The sequence below is a fragment of the Mercurialis annua genome, linkage group LG1-X (assembly GCF_937616625.2).
Source record: "Mercurialis annua linkage group LG1-X, ddMerAnnu1.2, whole genome shotgun sequence".
Lineage (NCBI taxonomy): Eukaryota > Viridiplantae > Streptophyta > Magnoliopsida > Malpighiales > Euphorbiaceae > Mercurialis > Mercurialis annua.
In genome coordinates, this window is record NC_065570.1 from 48,829,778 (window position 1) to 48,847,238 (window position 17,461).

General features: G+C 34.2%; 1 protein-coding gene across 1 annotated transcript; it reads left to right on the forward strand.

Annotated features, from left to right (window-relative positions):
* Positions 1 to 10,621: 10,621 nt before the first annotated feature.
* On the forward strand, positions 10,622 to 16,050 carry LOC126655676 (ubiquitin-conjugating enzyme E2 7). Its single transcript, XM_050349927.2, has 6 exons — positions 10,622 to 10,780; positions 10,856 to 10,958; positions 11,459 to 11,556; positions 11,660 to 11,760; positions 14,791 to 14,868; positions 15,630 to 16,050. The coding sequence occupies exons 1-6, from the start codon at positions 10,738 to 10,740 to the stop codon at positions 15,705 to 15,707; spliced, it is 501 nt and encodes a 166-aa protein (XP_050205884.1). The 5' UTR covers positions 10,622 to 10,737; the 3' UTR covers positions 15,708 to 16,050.
* Positions 16,051 to 17,461: the final 1,411 nt, after the last annotated feature.

The window sequence follows — 17,461 nt, forward strand, 5'->3', positions numbered from 1 at the left end:
TACTCTTCTCTCCTTTTCTCTCTTTGATATATCAAGAAGAAATACTTAAGAGGTGTTATTTAACCTTTAGCTAAGATTCCATCTAACTAAAATAGGAATGCTTTTATGGAATCATTCACCATTAAAAATATCTCATATAGCCCTTGAAATATCCTTTAAGTATAACTAAAACTTTCTAGTTTATTTGTTTTTATAATAACCAAATAACCCTAATTAACCGACATACTTTCATTCCAATTTAGTTTGAATATATTTGTTCGTAGTTATACTAACTCTTAATCAATTGAATAGTTATAGCATTAATCAAACTTCCATATTTCATATGTAAATGAATATCAATCATACGTGTAATACTTCCGTAAATGCTAATGAATGTCACTTACTCTTAATCATAAAAATGAATGAAATGCATGAGCATAACTATATGATATTCAAATGTGGGTGTTACACAAAACATTTGTTTTATACTATAATATATATAATCATTATTGAATAAGTATTGAAACAATCCCACAGTGGGTCAGATAATAATTTGCCGATTTTCCAGAGTAGGTCAGATATAAATTTGCCGATACCAGCGTAGGCAAGACGACTTTATGCCGATTCTAGAGTACTTACCGGTGCACACAGTCTTGATAATACTCATCGAGTAGCTCATTCAATTCAAATTCATAATGAGTTCAAAAACCTTTTGAAACATCCGTATACAATATATAATATCAAAATAGATAAGTTACTTTATAAAGAGGTAAAAAATAATACAAACTCATTGCTTTCGAAAATCCCCGATAAGCTCAGCAAGCAACTAAACCTGTTCTAACTCCAAAGAACGAGCAGCCTACGGGTCTAGAAATAAAGCATAAGTTGAAGTCAAATCAACCCCTAACTTTAAGAATACTAGACACACATAGGACTAGCACCAAAAACAACATGCCAAAACACAAACCACTAATAAAATAACCACTCCTACTCAAATATATCCAGAGTTACACAATAGCCAAGTTAAAATTGAGTTCCCACTTTAAAAACATAATCCGGAAAACACTTTAAATAACTCAGTTTAAAATCATAAAACCAAGTTCAAAATCCCAGAGTAGTGAGTTAGTGAAATTATCCACTTTCAAGCTTAAACTCACATGTCGGGCGACGCAAGTCTAACCCAACCCAAACATCTAATCAGAGTAAATCGATTCATTTAAAAATTTAGAAACACCTTAATAAACCAAATTCTCAGTTTGGAAAAACAAGAAACTTAAATTCAACATAAAAACTCAAGTAAAACATCATGCTGACAAAAATCATTTAGAGTACATTAACATGCTTTGTACAAAAATCAAGACAATAAAGCATTCATAACACTTAGTCCGAAATGGGTCTAAACATACATCGCCAAATCCAAACATCTTAGATGAGATTATATGCATGTCATAGTCAATAATATCAAAGAAACTCAGATCCTAAATCATCACAAAGCATCGAATCCGAAATCAAAGCATTTTAGCGTAAAACTAGCTAGTTTGCAAACTAAGCCAACACGTACCAAAACAATTATGATTCACACTCCCAATCTCATTTAGATTAGTATTATATCATACATGATTACAATATATCAACACAACTCAGATCTAGACTCATGTCAAAATCACTTAATCAAACAATTACACAATTTTGCTATAATTGCATGAACATGCCATTAGGTTCAAAACATAAATCCAATGAATCAAATAACATGACAACTGATCTTAAACATTTAAAACACCCTAATATACACCTAACATCAGTATGCCAAAATGCGCAATTCGTAGGTTTTGTCAAACCTAACCAATAACCAACACATACCATCAACCCAAGCGAATCCATAACGGACAAAGCAAGAAAACACTTATTCATTGTTTAAATTATGCAATTCCAATTCCAATCATTATTCCTCACATTATAATCATATTAAACTCCATTTAAAATATAATATTCAAATTATAAATCTTAGACCATCAAACATAAGGTTTTAATCTCCAAAACACCCTAAAACATGCAATTATGTGCATTAAACAAGAACAACAATAACTCAATACAAAAGAGATGGAAATCATTACCTTAGAATGAAAAACTACAAGATCATATAAGGATTAAATCCTTGGGAAGGATCTGGACCAGAAACAACAAGAGCCACAATCCTACCAGCGAATCATACTATAAAGGATTTGCGTAGATCTCACGAAACGGATAGTCAAACACCATTTAATTGTTAAAAACTACCAAGAATCATGAGGGAATGATAGAAAATAAGTTTATCTGGGTATAGGGTTGTTTTAGGTCTAATATAGTGAAAAGGGGCTGAAAAAATTGAGTTAAAGGATTATTTATAAAAATAGCGAACCCTACAATGCCGTGTCGCGCCCGCGACACAAACACGTCACACCCACGAAAAATATCGCGCCCGGGACAAAGAAAAATCGCGCCTGCGACAATCTAAAAAATATCTTAATCGTATATATTTCAACAAATTTTCGTAGGAACAACATATCCGAATGGGGCCCCGATCCGATTGTGTAATTAGAAGATATGGACGTTTTACCAAAGCATGTCAGATATGGAAAACACACGAACTTTACTGATTCGAATAAGCTCGGAAACCAATCATATATCAATACACCAAAGATTATGCAAACCAACCTACAATATCAAGGAAACGAACCACCAAGAAACAAGCAAAACCACATTGAAAAGTTCATCGGAACTAGCCGAAAAAGTATGGGGTGTTACACTTAGCTAGGTGTCGATTTCATTTTTAAACCACAAAGGTTGCCATAAGCCTAAGCAAACTAGGCTCCTCCGATGGGCCCAAAAACACCATCGCTCACAGTGGTGACTCCACTTGGGATTTTTCAAAAATGTTTTTAACATACATAACCAAAAAATATTTTTAAAACTGCTCTTTTTGGACATGATTACTCACTTGTTGTTTAATTAATCTTATCGATTTACTAGACATATCAAACATGTTGCATTGCTGTAAAATCTTCTCTTCTCATTTTACTCTTTAGGACGTCCTTTTTTCAGGCCCCATGCTCATAGTCGATCTCACGTCCTAGCGTTGAACTCCAATAGCCAGGATGTCTTATGCGGAGTAGCATCACTAACAACCTCGTACATCGGTCACATGCACTCGTGATTGAGGAGTGCCACGACCCGATTCCCTGAGTCGAGACTAGCACTAGGGAATGGGAGTGGTTGCTCCAAAATCCGTAGCAAGCCTTGATCGATATCAACTTTTATCTTTGAAAAACAATTTAATAAATAAGTTACTAATATTGATTCAATAATTTAAAACTTTACATAACGTTTAAAAGTTTAAGCGGAATATTTCTATCTACTATTGTGGAACTTCTAGAAGTCAAACTCTTTATGCACAGACTTTTAGTCAACAAAAATATCTTCAAAAGATAAAGAAGTCGGAACGCATTATCACAAAAAACATTTTCCTGAAAAGGTTAAATTAAACGGGGTCAGACTATACTGAGTGAGATAGTACAATGACTATTAAATATTACCAAAAACATAAAATGATGCTATAAACCTTTAATGTGTATGCATACCAAATACAAAAATCGAAATAAGTTAAACTTCCAGAAGCCATGTGATCACGAGAAACAAAGCATCAAAACCAAGCTAGCACATGCAGAACGGCAAGGAAATAAAGAAGCGGAAAAGGCAAAACCATGAAAGCAAAAAGACGGAGACAATTAGAACCTAGCAAATATTCCAAAAAAAGAGAAGAAACTGCACATGCTGAAGTTATGCTGGTAATCCTAGGCATAAATACCTAGCCAACACAAACTAATGGGGGGGATTAATGATGGAATAGGATAAAAAATGTAGTAGACAACCAAAGAGAAATCCCACATCGCCCAGGAGAAGCAGACGCGCTGGAAAATCTATAAATAGGGCACAGACTTATCCGCCCGGAGGTACCGCAATCTAACCACATACCATATTCTTCCTAAAAGAGATAACTGACTTAAGCATCAGAATGGGTACGAGCTCCAGAGACCCGCCCTCAACAATTGTTTTTTGTATTGTGTGCTCGACAAGATTTAGAGACGTACGCCCGACATCCCAAATCCATCAAGTCTAAAATCTGCAAAGAAGACATATGCAAAAAATTAAGGATTGCCTTCTAAGTGGAACCCACATGGGCAACTAAGGCAAAATGATAAGGCCAAAAATAAAAAAAAGAAATCCTAATAAGTATAAAATACGCAAAGGAGGACTTAAGCAAAAATTTGGGTAAGCCAACTAAATGGAACCTACATGGGCATCTTAGGCACAAGGATAAGTCTAAATTGAAAAATTCCAACCCCGATAAGTAGAGGCATGCATAGGTCGGTTCGGTTTTTCGAACCGACCAAAAATTACAACATGATCGGTTTTTTAATTATAATAAACCAAACCAAACTAAAATGGGGTGGAAACATTGGTTCGGTTCGATCGGTAGCCGATAAATATTAAACATGGTAAACAATAACTGGAAAAGGTAAATTACTTGGTGGTAACGCGCGTCTCACAATACCTAGCGGTCACAGGTATGAAAATAAATGTTGTACTAATATTTTTTACAATTTCTTTTACACATAAAAGAGACAAAATACAAAATATTATGTGAAACTAGGGAATCAAACTCAGTAAATGAGGCAATACCAAACATAATTCCACACTGCACCACTCCTAGATACTATGATATCTTTTGTAAAGAAGATGTATAAAAATAATTTGGTTTTTTGTTCGGCTAATTTAAAATGAAACCGAACCGAACAGAACAAACTTCAAAACCAAGTCATACCAACTATTTCGATTCCGATCAGTTTCAAAAATTCGGGTGAGTTGGTTCTTGTACAACCCTACTGATAAGTTGAAAAACCCAAGGGGCAACTTATGCAAAAGTTAGGGATATCCAGCTAAGTTGGACCCGAACGGGCAATCTAAACAAGAAGATAAGGCATGAAAAGAAAAACGTGAAAATAAAAAAATAGTTGCAATAGTAATATTGTCTAAGATATACAATAGTACTCCGAAAGATTGCTCGATTTTCCTCATCTCGTCTTCCAAGTTAGTCTTCATGTTAGCCTCTAGCTTAGTGCCGACATCATCGATGTTAGACTCATCTCCGACACCAAAATCCATTACAACCAAGCAAGATACATCCAGTCTTTTATCGAACCATTCAGTTTACCAGCCAGAAAATTGAATGCTTCAATGGGGGGGAAAATACCAGGTGCATCAGGCCACCATGGACCAGAACCAAAGGTAACAAGGCCAACTTTATCAAAAAAAAGGAAAATTGGGCCGATTTTTATAAATTCAAATATAAAGACAGTGCATCCAGGCAAACAATACAACATCAAGCATGCAGAATAATAGTAGAGTTTAGCAACATCTAGATAGATACATAATAATACATGTCACTATCCAAAACACAACATCAAAAATGTACATGGACGAAAGGTCCTAACTAAGATTAGATTCCATTTGTAGAATAGAGGCTTTGTATCGCCACCTCCACTCCCTAAGAGCATATCCTCATCAAGACTAAATCCTTATCCTACGGGAAAATCACCAGATCTAACTCCGCCACCAGATGGCCTGAGGCCAGTCTGGCGCAACTGCCTCTCCAAATCATCTATACAAAGCTGCATAAGTCTAAAGAGTAATCAAAATTATAGTTGCATACATGGATACATATTATAATAGAGCATAAGCATGTTTCACACATACTCTCATCTGTGTAGATTTATCGCACAACTGATCCCTCCAGAAGTAAACCATGTCAGCCAACTAGGTAGCCTCCGACCTCGGTACCTACAATCAGGTTCCAAAAGAAATGAAAATGCAAGCATATAAAAACTAACTCACTTGAGTAATAATCCTAAGGCGAGTAAGGGAACTCGACGTATCTAACAGGGATAGAATTTTGTGTAAGCCCATAAATTTTCCACTAACGAGCATGATCATGTAGCATCTAACGTGCTTAACCTAGAACGAATCTAAAGGAACCACAGACCGCCGACTCACTAACAGAGCTTGACTAGGAGATCTAGGAATCGATATTCGTGCGCGGCCAGCACGGGACCCGCGCCTAGCTCGCTCTCGAGCAGACACCTAGCAGAAAGAGATCAAGATACAATTGAACATGTGTAGACACCTTTTTTCCGGGTAGAAAAGTGAAAAGGGGCTGTGTTGGCAATTTGACTCGCCAACTCGTAATAAAGTGGACTTTAAGTCCGGGTTGTCGAACCCACAAGGATGAGAGGTTTAATGTGAGTGAAATATGATTTTGAACTTCAATTCGGAAAGCAATGAAAAGAGATTGATTTTTAGTAACAACTAAACAACTAACCAACAACTAACGCTAATCTAGCAATTAACAACTAAATTGGCGATTAATTAAAACTAGAACGGTTAACAATTACGGTAAAGCAATTGATAAACGAGGTTTGGAGGTCAACAATCCATCTAGGTCATGCATTCTCGGTATTCGGGTATAGGGTCATAAAACGAGGGCCGAGCGTTTCTAAATCGCAACTCCCGCTCTCTTGAGCCTCAAAAAGCTACAAAACCACAACTAATCAAGCTTAACCTACTCTCGTAGCACTAAGCACAATTAGAGCAATTACAATAAATCACAACTCAAAGGCCACTTAATTACTAACCCACTCTCATGGTGTCACTAATTAAGCATCAATTAACTCTTTCCAATTAATAAACCCTCTCTCAAGGTGAATCTTAATCTAACAACAATACTTAGGTAGCTAGTCTAAGCAAGCCTTAGGAGCATTAATTAGAACAACCAAACTAACCCAAACCCTAACCCAATCATGCATTAACTAGGATTCATATCAACCCCCAAACAAGGGGATTTAGCTAACCATTACTAATCTAACATGAACAACTAAGCAATAATCAATAAACATAATAAAAGTTAGAGTAATTACCTTAAGCAAGAAGGGAAGACATATCATAAACAAGATAATGAAGATAGAAAACCAAAAGCTTGCATTAATGGAGATGAAACCCAAATTACAAAATCTGGAAATTAATTGAGAACACTAAGAACAATGAAGATCCTATTCTAAAAGTAGAGAGAAAAAAGAAATTACAACTACACTAAGAATTGATGTCTCCTACACTAATGAGACATACCCTAAAAGAAGAGATAAAGTTGTTTATATAGTACTCCTAGAAAGGTAATAAAAGACAACCTATTACAAGAGTGTTTGGCCAAATAAGGAAGTGGGCCTAAGTCTTGAGCCTTTGAAATTTGAAAGCTGAGACTTAATTTTGCACTGGTCCAGATCGTGACCTTCCTTAGAGCATTCCTCTCGGTACCATTTTCATGCCTGGTCCAGATCGTAACCCTCAAGGTCCAGATCGTGACCTCCTTTAAAAATGCCTCTTCGCCATTTCCTTGCTCCAAGAGTTTGCCGAATCGATTCTTTGCCGGTTCTTTCCGCTTTTTGGGCCAAATAGTCTCAATTACGCTCCAATGCTCCTGAAATGCATACACATACGATAAGGCACCAAAACACCTCAAAATACGTGCTAAAATGTATCAAAACGTAATGGAAACGACTCTAGATATAGGAGTATTTTACTCCTATCAGGCTGAAGCGTCTGATGATGATTTCCAAAGACATCCTTTCAGGTGACGAGCTAGCGATTAGAACATGTTGCTAAAACGCTAGTTTCTAGAAGTGAATATCATTTCTAAACTTAAAATTGTTTTGCAACTATCACCTCATTACAAGGCGACTCAAACATATTGAAACTGTCCACTACAACCTTTGTATCCGACTAGATAATAAAGGGAGTAAGATTTGTTTTCTTTGTCAATTTCATACAATCTTTAATAGCTCTCGCATCACCAATGCATACTTCAGAATCATATCTTCGGTGATTACCATCTTGTTCTTCTCAATTATAGTCCCTAATAACCATATACATGTCTCATGGAACAACTTATGTTTACCAAAGCCTGCATCTACATTCACACAAAACACTCCCCCCCTCGGAAGAACCAATCTTTTATCATGTACTACTTCAATTTCGTTCTCCCTTCTAAGGTTGTGCTGAGCTTTACTGTGTTTAGCTTTGATGTAGTTATCTGTGTGGCTTGTTTCCCACTCCACCACCTGACTTGCTGGTTTTGCTAATTTTCCAAATAGATAAGCATTTTTTGTTGTTTTGAGGTGATCCAACAAATAATACAAAAAAATTGAGAAGTGGTCTTTCAATAGTTTCTCCTTGGTTTGCAGAATAAAAATTTCATACTTTAAGTTCTTTCTAGTTTAACCGTAGCAGTCGAATTACAGAATTTTCAAACTTGTCTTGCCCCAGAATAGAACCATATAGAATGAAGAACCGATTTAACCTCCTTACTACAAAGTGGGCAACAAATATAGATAGGCATGTGCCTCTTTTAACCAAATTTACTCTGACAAGGATTCAATTTATATAACATTTCGAGATGAAATTTTTTTTAATGGAAGGGATAATTTCTAGAAGTACTTCCACCATCTCCTGAAACTTAAACTGTTAGACAAGGAGGAGTTGTCCTGAAGATCCTTTGCAACCTTATACCCACTTTTAATAGTGCAAAAACTATTCTTATCAAAATGTCATCTCAACCATTCATATTGATTAGAACCTGTCAAGATAATACTAAATCAGGTCAATGTCTTCTTGAATAAGAGCATACTTAATTAGGTCCACATCCCACTGCTTGTTCTCAATAATTATGTCTTTTACTATTGTTTCAAGATCCATACAAGGAGGATTGTAAATCCCGACGGTCCTTTCTCTAGAGATCTACATGTCCTTAAAGATTTTGACATTTTTACTATCGCTTATTCTACATCATTTTTAAAAATGATAGATAGTTATAATATTATATTATTCCAAATTATCTATAAAAATTTATTGATTTTGTGTCCAATTGAAACTACATAATTTTAAATTTTATGTGTATAATATTTCATGAATTTAAATTTATAAATTTTAATATTAGCAATCTAAACAAAGTCTAAATACAAATAAGATAAAAGGTACAAAAAACCATCGAGGTCTTTCCAATAATATAGTTCAATCCTTTTTGATTTCTTGGGCACAGTTAAGCCCTTGTAATTTTTTTATCGAACAATAGACCTTTTAAATTTTTTTATTGAACAAATAAACCCTTTCGTTAAAAATGACAATTAATGTTGTCAAATGTCTTCAAGGAAAAGATTAAAAAATGTCCTTAATATTTATAATACATTTCAATTTAATCCTTCAAAAAACTTATATTGATAAAAAAATTAAATTAAGGATCCGAATGATATTTTTTCCTTTTAATTTTAAAACTTAAAGAAAATAAAAAACAAAACGACCTCTGGCCACCGGAGGTCGTGGCTTGTTCTCGCCTGAGAACGTACATGGTCTGTTCTCAAAGGTCTGAGAACAAACGATGGTCTATTCTGAGATGAGAACAGACCATTGTCTGTTCCTAATTTTGAGAACAGACATGTCTGTTCTCAACCGAGAACAGACCCATGCCGACGATCGTTTCCGGACCAACAATTGTTTCAGGACCGACGATGATTTCATGGCCGGTGGTGGTTTTGGCACTGACAGTGATTTTTGAAAAAGGCCGACGATTTTTGGAATAGGTTCTAATTAAATTTGATTTATTTGGGGTTTTATTAATTTTAAGGGATTTATTTAATTGGGTATGATTTGTTAGTTTAATTGTGTTTTTATTAATTGGATTTTGTTTGATTAAATTTGATTTGATTGTATTTTATTTGGTTCATTTGAGTCTAGATTGATTTAATTATATTTTAATTGATTTTAATTAATTAGAGTTAATTAGATAGAGGGGGTGAAAATATTTTTCTTATAAATATAAAATTGGTAAATATTTTAAACATTAAATATCTTTTAAACCTTTTATCTACAACCATATTATCAGTTAACGACAATATGGACGGATGAGTTTTTTTTGTTCGATAAAAAACCCGCAAGGGCTTAATTATGCCTGAGAAATAAAAAAGAATTGAACTGTATTTTTAAGGAAACATCGAGGGATATTATCTTATGCCTAAAAATAAATAAAAGTTACCAATGGGGGTTGGTTCAAGTGGTAAGCGGCTTGATATCGCTTAAGCAAGGTCTCGGGTTCGAGTCCTTGTGAATGCAGAAAATTCCCACTGGCAGACTCACCCACCATGCCAGGTGCGCGACGCGGGTCGGATCCGGATTAGTCAGGGCGAAGTCTTGGAAACCGGATGGGCTTACCAAAAATAAAAAATAAATAAAAGCTTGAGTGAATTGCTTGAACACTCCTAACTTGATGTATTAAATTTGTTTTTTAAGATATTTTAGTTAATTTATTTTCATTTTGAAATTCAAAATAATATAATTTTCAAAAAATTAAAAAATACAAAAAATTAACCGAATAGGTTTATCATACATTAATTAATTAATTATTTTTTAATTTAAAAAGAAAGCCCAAATCCATGTGAACCGGTGCACAAAGACACATGACCTATGTCATGCTTTCTCCCTCTCACATATCTATATATATATTAGTATTATAAAAAGAAAAGAGAAGCAATAGTCCAAATTAGGATCCTTCTTTTTCAATCCATCCTTCAAATTCTATCTCATTCCAATTTTTTCTTTTGTGGGATTTTCTTCTTTAATATGACATCTCAAGCTAGCCTTCTCCTTCAAAAACAGCTCAAGGGTATTGCTCATAATCTGAATTTAATTTGTTTTATTTTTTGTATTTGATTGTGATTTTGTTTGTTGGTGGGTGCAGATCTTTGTAAACATCCGGTGGATGGGTTCTCTGCTGGTTTGGTGGATGAATTTAATATCTTTGAGTGGAGCGTCACCATTATTGGACCCCCTGATACTCTCTAGTACGTTCTCCTTTTCATAATATTGATCTTAATCTTGTTTATTGTGTTTCTGTAATTGGTTTTATTGGATTGATAATTTTGGTGTTTATTCGAGCTTTGGATTCTTAAATTTGGTTTTATTTAAGAGTTGGTGGTTGTAGTACCATGTTTGCTTTTTTAGGGTTTTGGATGTTCTCATGAATTTGATGTTAGCTCTGTCTTGGCTGTATCCATTAGCCATCAGGGCGAGAAGTGATTATTAATTAATTATCTGAGGATTTCAACAATGGTGTCTGATCTAAGATTTTAATCTATCTAATCGTTTTTTTATTTCCTGGCTTGTTTGGTGGTTCGTGTCAATTATTTATTGATTTTTCTAATTCCTCTACTGCATTTTATGGCACCTTGTCTTGACTTGCTGATAATGTAATTTGTCTTTTGAAATTCTGTCTGCAATATTGTATGTGATCAACTCAAGCATTTATCTGGTTTATGGTGTCCTTACATTTGCGTGCTTTCAGTGAAGGGGGATTTTTTAATGCTATCATGAGCTTTCCATCCAATTATCCAAATAGCCCTCCAACTGTTAAATTCACCTCGGAGCTATGGCATCCTAATGGTTGGTGGATTTTCTTTTTACTGTGGACTGGTTTGCACTCTTTCTATTGCAATTTAGATTTACATGTTCTTTTTTTTTTGTTTGTTACTTACTTGAATGGCAGTTTATCCCGATGGGCGTGTTTGCATATCTATTCTTCATCCACCAGGTGACGATCCAAATGGCTATGAGCTTGCAAGTGAACGCTGGATGCCTGTCCATACAGTAAGTCATATTTATTTCCAGTTCTTTTTCTGCATATTGTTGCCTGAAGTTTTGAAGGGGAACTTGGTACATTTTTTTTCTTAAGCACATTTATCTTTCGTGTAACTAATCAAACAGGAAAATTGAGTAATATTACTATTATGTGAATCGCAGTTATTAACTTATTATCGCTAAAATGAATTAACAAGACCTTGTAGTTAGGATGGTTTCAATCAAGTCCCAAATGTCTAGATTTTAAGAAGTTAAAATTTGAATTTTAAAGAGCTTAAGGATTCAGTTTGAATGTGATGGAACTTTTTTTCTAATTTTATGAAGAGACACGTCATTAAGCAGGAATTAAAATTATCAATTATTGGTAGAAGCAACTATAGCATAGTGTACTAGAGTTAGAGATGCAGTCTTATACCTAGCTTCACTCCGAAAATTCTCACATGATGCAAGCTATTACTATCAGTCTGCCAAATGAAATCAGAGTTCGTATATAGCTATGGTCTTAGGACAATTATGTCGAACAAATAACGGAAAAACATTGCAATTAGAAAAAGCTGTAGTTCTTTTAAGTTAAACAATTTTTTTCCGGTTTTGAATATCATGATTTAACTATTAAGAACTTAGTTGGATAATTGGATTGGTCCTTTACAATACGGGCTTCTTTAGATGATTCTTTGACATAATATAATAAAGGAATGCTTTACACGGTCGGATTACCACTAACGAAAAATCTAATTGCAAATCAATGTACTTAAATGGATTTTGTATTTTGTAATATCTATAAGAAGATGTTATAAGTATGTAGTGGTAGTTATATACAAATAGAACAAAGACCAAAGAGAGGAACTCATAGCTGCTTGTTGATAGAGTGGGAAACATAGCAAAAAATGAAAATGAAAGCCCATATATGGTGGGAGATACAGTCAACAATTTTATCCTTATTGCAATTCTATGACTGGAATCATTGAACGTAAGACTGAAGGAAATATATTGAGACCAGCAGATGGACAACTCCAAATTTATCTGATGATAATAGTCGAGAGAGCTTCTCATTGATTTAGAATCCTGTAAAAGGCTTTATTAGGACTGTTTCAGAGGAATATAGGTAAGAGAGAGTAAATGTAAGCTGTCTAACTAGACGTGTTAAACTAAGTAAGGATTGGATAATAATGGAAGACGAGGGTTTAAAATTGTTTTTTTACCCAAATGGCTCACATGAATGCTGGCAAACTTAATGATACTGTGACTCAGTTGAATCAAACCATTCACAAATGACTCTTAATTCAATGTCGGTTCATGGTAATTTGTGATTCTTCATATATATTTAAGTCAGCAAGGTAGGGAAAGAAAATCTATACTAGCTGTCCCATTGGAATCAAGAAGTTACAATTTTTTCTAGCAATATTTAGAGATCGAGAAAAAAAGTTTTTAGTCATTGACTCCAATGCTTATTCTAGCAATTTTCTAAGCTATCTAAGGTACATTGTTTAGAAACCAGTTGACAGTGAAATGCTCAAAGCGCGCTGGACAACCTTGATTCTGAGTGGTTAGAAAGAAAACTGTTGAAGCAAAGCAATATGTTCCTGTAGAAATATAGTAATGCTGAATAACTCTAGCTATGACGGCAATATGCAAGACACTATCTATTCTATAAGAGAATTTAATGCTTCTTGGGGTTGGTTTAGTGTTATTAAAAGCGCTCGCCTGAGCGCCTAAAGCGCTCAGGCGAGGCGCCACAGACTGATGGCGCTTCCAGACCTTCCAGTCGAGGCGCCTTCAGTAAGGCGAGCGCTTTATTTGCTTAAGCGCTCGCCTTGGCTCGCCTTGGAATATGAAAAAAGCACGCTTTTTTGAATTTTTTGTTTTTTACGTTTTTTAGGTGACTTTTACTCTAATCTAGACATTCCTATTCGATAGCCTTAATTAATGCCTTAATTAATGCTTTAAATGGATTTAACTTAGGAAGTTTAAAAGTCTTTTAGGAAGTCTGAAAGTCTATTCAAGTTTCTATTTAAGTGTTTAGGATTAAGTATAACACAATAACTTCAAATTAAAATATACGTTAAGTAAAAAACAAAGAGCAGAGCCTTTTATTCTTTCTTCTCACACCATGGATAGCCAACCTCAATCATTCACTGATGGTACAGCACCCTCTGAAAAGAAGAAGGATCCGGGATGGAAATACAACTACGTGCAAAATCCTAATGACCCAAATCCAGTGATTTTTTATTAAATATATATATATATATAAATATAAATATTTAATATTTTTAGGTATAGGCGCCTTACTTCGATAAGGCGAGCGCTTTTTTAGCGCTTCTCGCCTCAGGCGATATATGACTATCTCGCCTTGAGAGCGCCTTGCGCTTTAAACAACACTTATGATTTGTTTGAAGATCTCTTTGCCAAAGGCTCTTGAATGTAGTTTGCTTTTGTTGCATAGCATACCAATAAATGTATCATATCTTATAAGATAAAATTGTCGTGATCTGATTGCATCCATAATCCAAAGTACTGTGACATGGAATATCTGCCTCAATTGTTTTTACTGATGAAGTTGATCGATCCCATTTTATAATATGATATTTTAACAGAAAAAAATCGATAGATTTGATATCTTATAAGACTTTCCTACCATCAATAATTCAAATGTCAAGAAACCAATCATGTAGCAAAGGACTATGGGGTACGATAATGAGAGAGATTTATTTGTTGTATCACAGCTTCGCTATATGCAAGTTTAGGGATCTAATTGGTTACAGACTTGAGGGTATAGATGCACCGTGAGATTGGTCTATTACCTCCTTTGATCTTCCTTCCCAGTTTTCCTGGAACCAGTTTAATTTAGGTTGTCTTATGCGGAGTAAAAAAACTTATGCCAGGATTGGCTGTGGTAGGCTACTATATTCAGGTCTCTTATCAGATCCCTTTGGTTTATGGGCTACCTTCATTGAGATGCATGTCATTTTATTAAGCTTGATAAATTTGTCCGTTTTGGCTGTGACTTTATTTATAGACGTGGCAATATCTTCTTTGCAGGTTGAAAGTATAGTTTTGAGCATCATATCAATGCTTTCAAGTCCAAATGACGAATCTCCCGCAAATGTCGAAGCTGCAGTAAGTTCTACTGGCATTTTTACCTCCACATCTCTATTTTTTGGAAACTTAATTACATGGAGGATGTTGATATATTTTTGTTATTTTCTTTTGCGTGTGGATACTTATATGCATCATCTGTCAAATTAGCCAACATTATAAAAAAAGATACTCAGGTTCATAGAAAAAGTTGCAAAATAAAATATTGTTTATCATGAAGTAGATTTTGTTTATGTTGCTTCTAGTGGTAAGCGGGGTGGCTTCTCCTGAGCTTATTATTTTTAAAATTGTTTTGCTATTTCCTGTTCTTGGGAATAGTAGCCACTCACTGGATTATCAATTGAGAAATAAATATATATAAAGAGATTTATTTTGGAAAAGAACTATTCTGAAGCTCGATGCCAAACACCATCTTGTTTCTAAGGCATGTCTAGGGGAACGTGGTTGCTCTGGACGGATCACCCTTTAGACAGATTTTTCAATTTGGATAACTCGTTTCTCTTGTTTATGGAAGTTAGCAACCAGTGGTGGCAAATTGAATAATGCATATATGATAAGATCAAGTGTTAGAATTCATCAGGGGCCTAGATATAACATAATTGTGCTATTAAAGACTAAAATATTAATGCAAGAGAAATGACAAGTGCATGTATGTATCATTATTAGAAACTCTGCTAAACCTGTTCAAACAGGATACTTCGAATTATTGATGACAACGAGGGAAAAAAGATAATTTTTCTCATCTAAATTTGTATTGATGAATAGTTACATCTCTTATGCAGAAGGAATGGAGAGATAAGAGAGATGATTTCAAGAAAAAAGTTAGCCGATGCGTTAGAAAATCACAAGAAATGTTGTGATCCTTCACTTGTGCATCAATCAACTCTTCGTATGTACCAAGAAATGTCTTTTATTATTACAGGTGGGGAAAGGGGGAGAGAGTGGATCATCGGGTAATTTGTTGTCATTGTAGACGCATTTAAGATTCTCTCGCCCGTTTTTTCTTTGCTTGGTCAATGTTACAAATCAAGAACAGTGCTGTATTTTGAAAGACATTTTGGTTAGTGTTCTTCTCAAGAGTTTATCTTGTGATTGACTTGCATTTTTGTTTTTGGTCATTTTGGTACGGAATTGGTCTGAGTCTTTGTACAGGTTTTGATGGAATTTGGTTCTTGAATCAAGTTGGTCTGATTTTTCACTCTAGTATGTTGCAGGGTGCATTTCATTGTTATCAATCATGTCCTCCATACAGATTCTTTTGAATATGAAATGTGGTGATATGATTTAAGGGTATGCATTATATATCAGTTCTCTTCAATATGTATAATCGTGCATAGTTGATGTGGATGCTCGTCTGATCATTACTGGTTTTGTTTATATTTATTAAGCTCTTGGATATGGAAATACACAAATTTTGATATTAGAACCATGCATTGCTTTTTAAGTTTCACATATGAAATTGATGTAAGGAAAAAATACTTAAAAACCCCCCACCTTTGACTTTGTTTTCAATTGCACCACCACGTAGGAGAATTTTCAATTACACCCTATTTAGGGTTTTCGGTTTTCGTCTGTACCCTAATTGACTAAAATGACCTCTTTTTATTTAAAAAAAAGTTTAAACTAATCTTTCATATACTATTTTTTTTGTTTTTTTTAAATGGAAAAAATAATGATACAATCCCTCTATTTAGTTGATTTTAATAATTTTATCATTAAATTAATTAAATTATCAATTTTTTTTATTTTGGGATACAGATGAAAACTGAAAACCCTAAATAGGGTGCAATTAAGAATCCTCTTAGATGGTGGAATTGAAAAGAAGTTTAAAGGTGGGAGAATTTTCAGTATTTTTGCCTTGATGTAAAGCAGGGTTATGAATGGTTTATTTTGCTCAGTTTTTTTCTTTAGTAGTCATTTTGTGTATTCATCATTGGTCTATTAGGTGATGAATAAGAGAAAAGTTTGCTAGAAATATTAATCTTTTTTACTTTCATGGAAAAATTTGCAAACGGTTGTTATTTTCTGTTCAAGTAGAAGTTAATCGGTAAAAAGATTTATTTGTTTCAGTTTGCTAGTTGCTCTTATAGTGATATTGTTTTAGATAAATGAATTTTATATATTGACAATTATAGCTTGTTTAACATGTTTTTAAACTTGGTCAAATATATACATGGCTCGTTTAGAATAGATGTCGTGAAATAGAGTGTTCATCTGTATGGTTGTGCCATGTCATATTTACGATAAACTAATGAGCATTTGCGATAAGAAATTTTTTAATTAGTATTTTTTTTATTAATAATTTTTTTACGATGGCTAACGTATTATTGGTTTTTTGTACGAATAATATGGCGTAATAATAAGGTAAAATATTTACAAATATGTTACCTTATACTTTCTCTTTTTAAGAGTGTTTTTCATATTTATAAAAATACAATTTTTATTTCTTTTATTAACAACAATACCATTTCTCTCTTTTTCTCCATCTTCTTCACCCAAACACTAATTTTATTTTCTCTCTTTCTCCATTAACTCTACCACCACTATCAGTCCACTACCACCATTGCTTACCGCCAGTCGCCGTCGCCGAAAGGTTGCCGCCACCGCGAGAAGC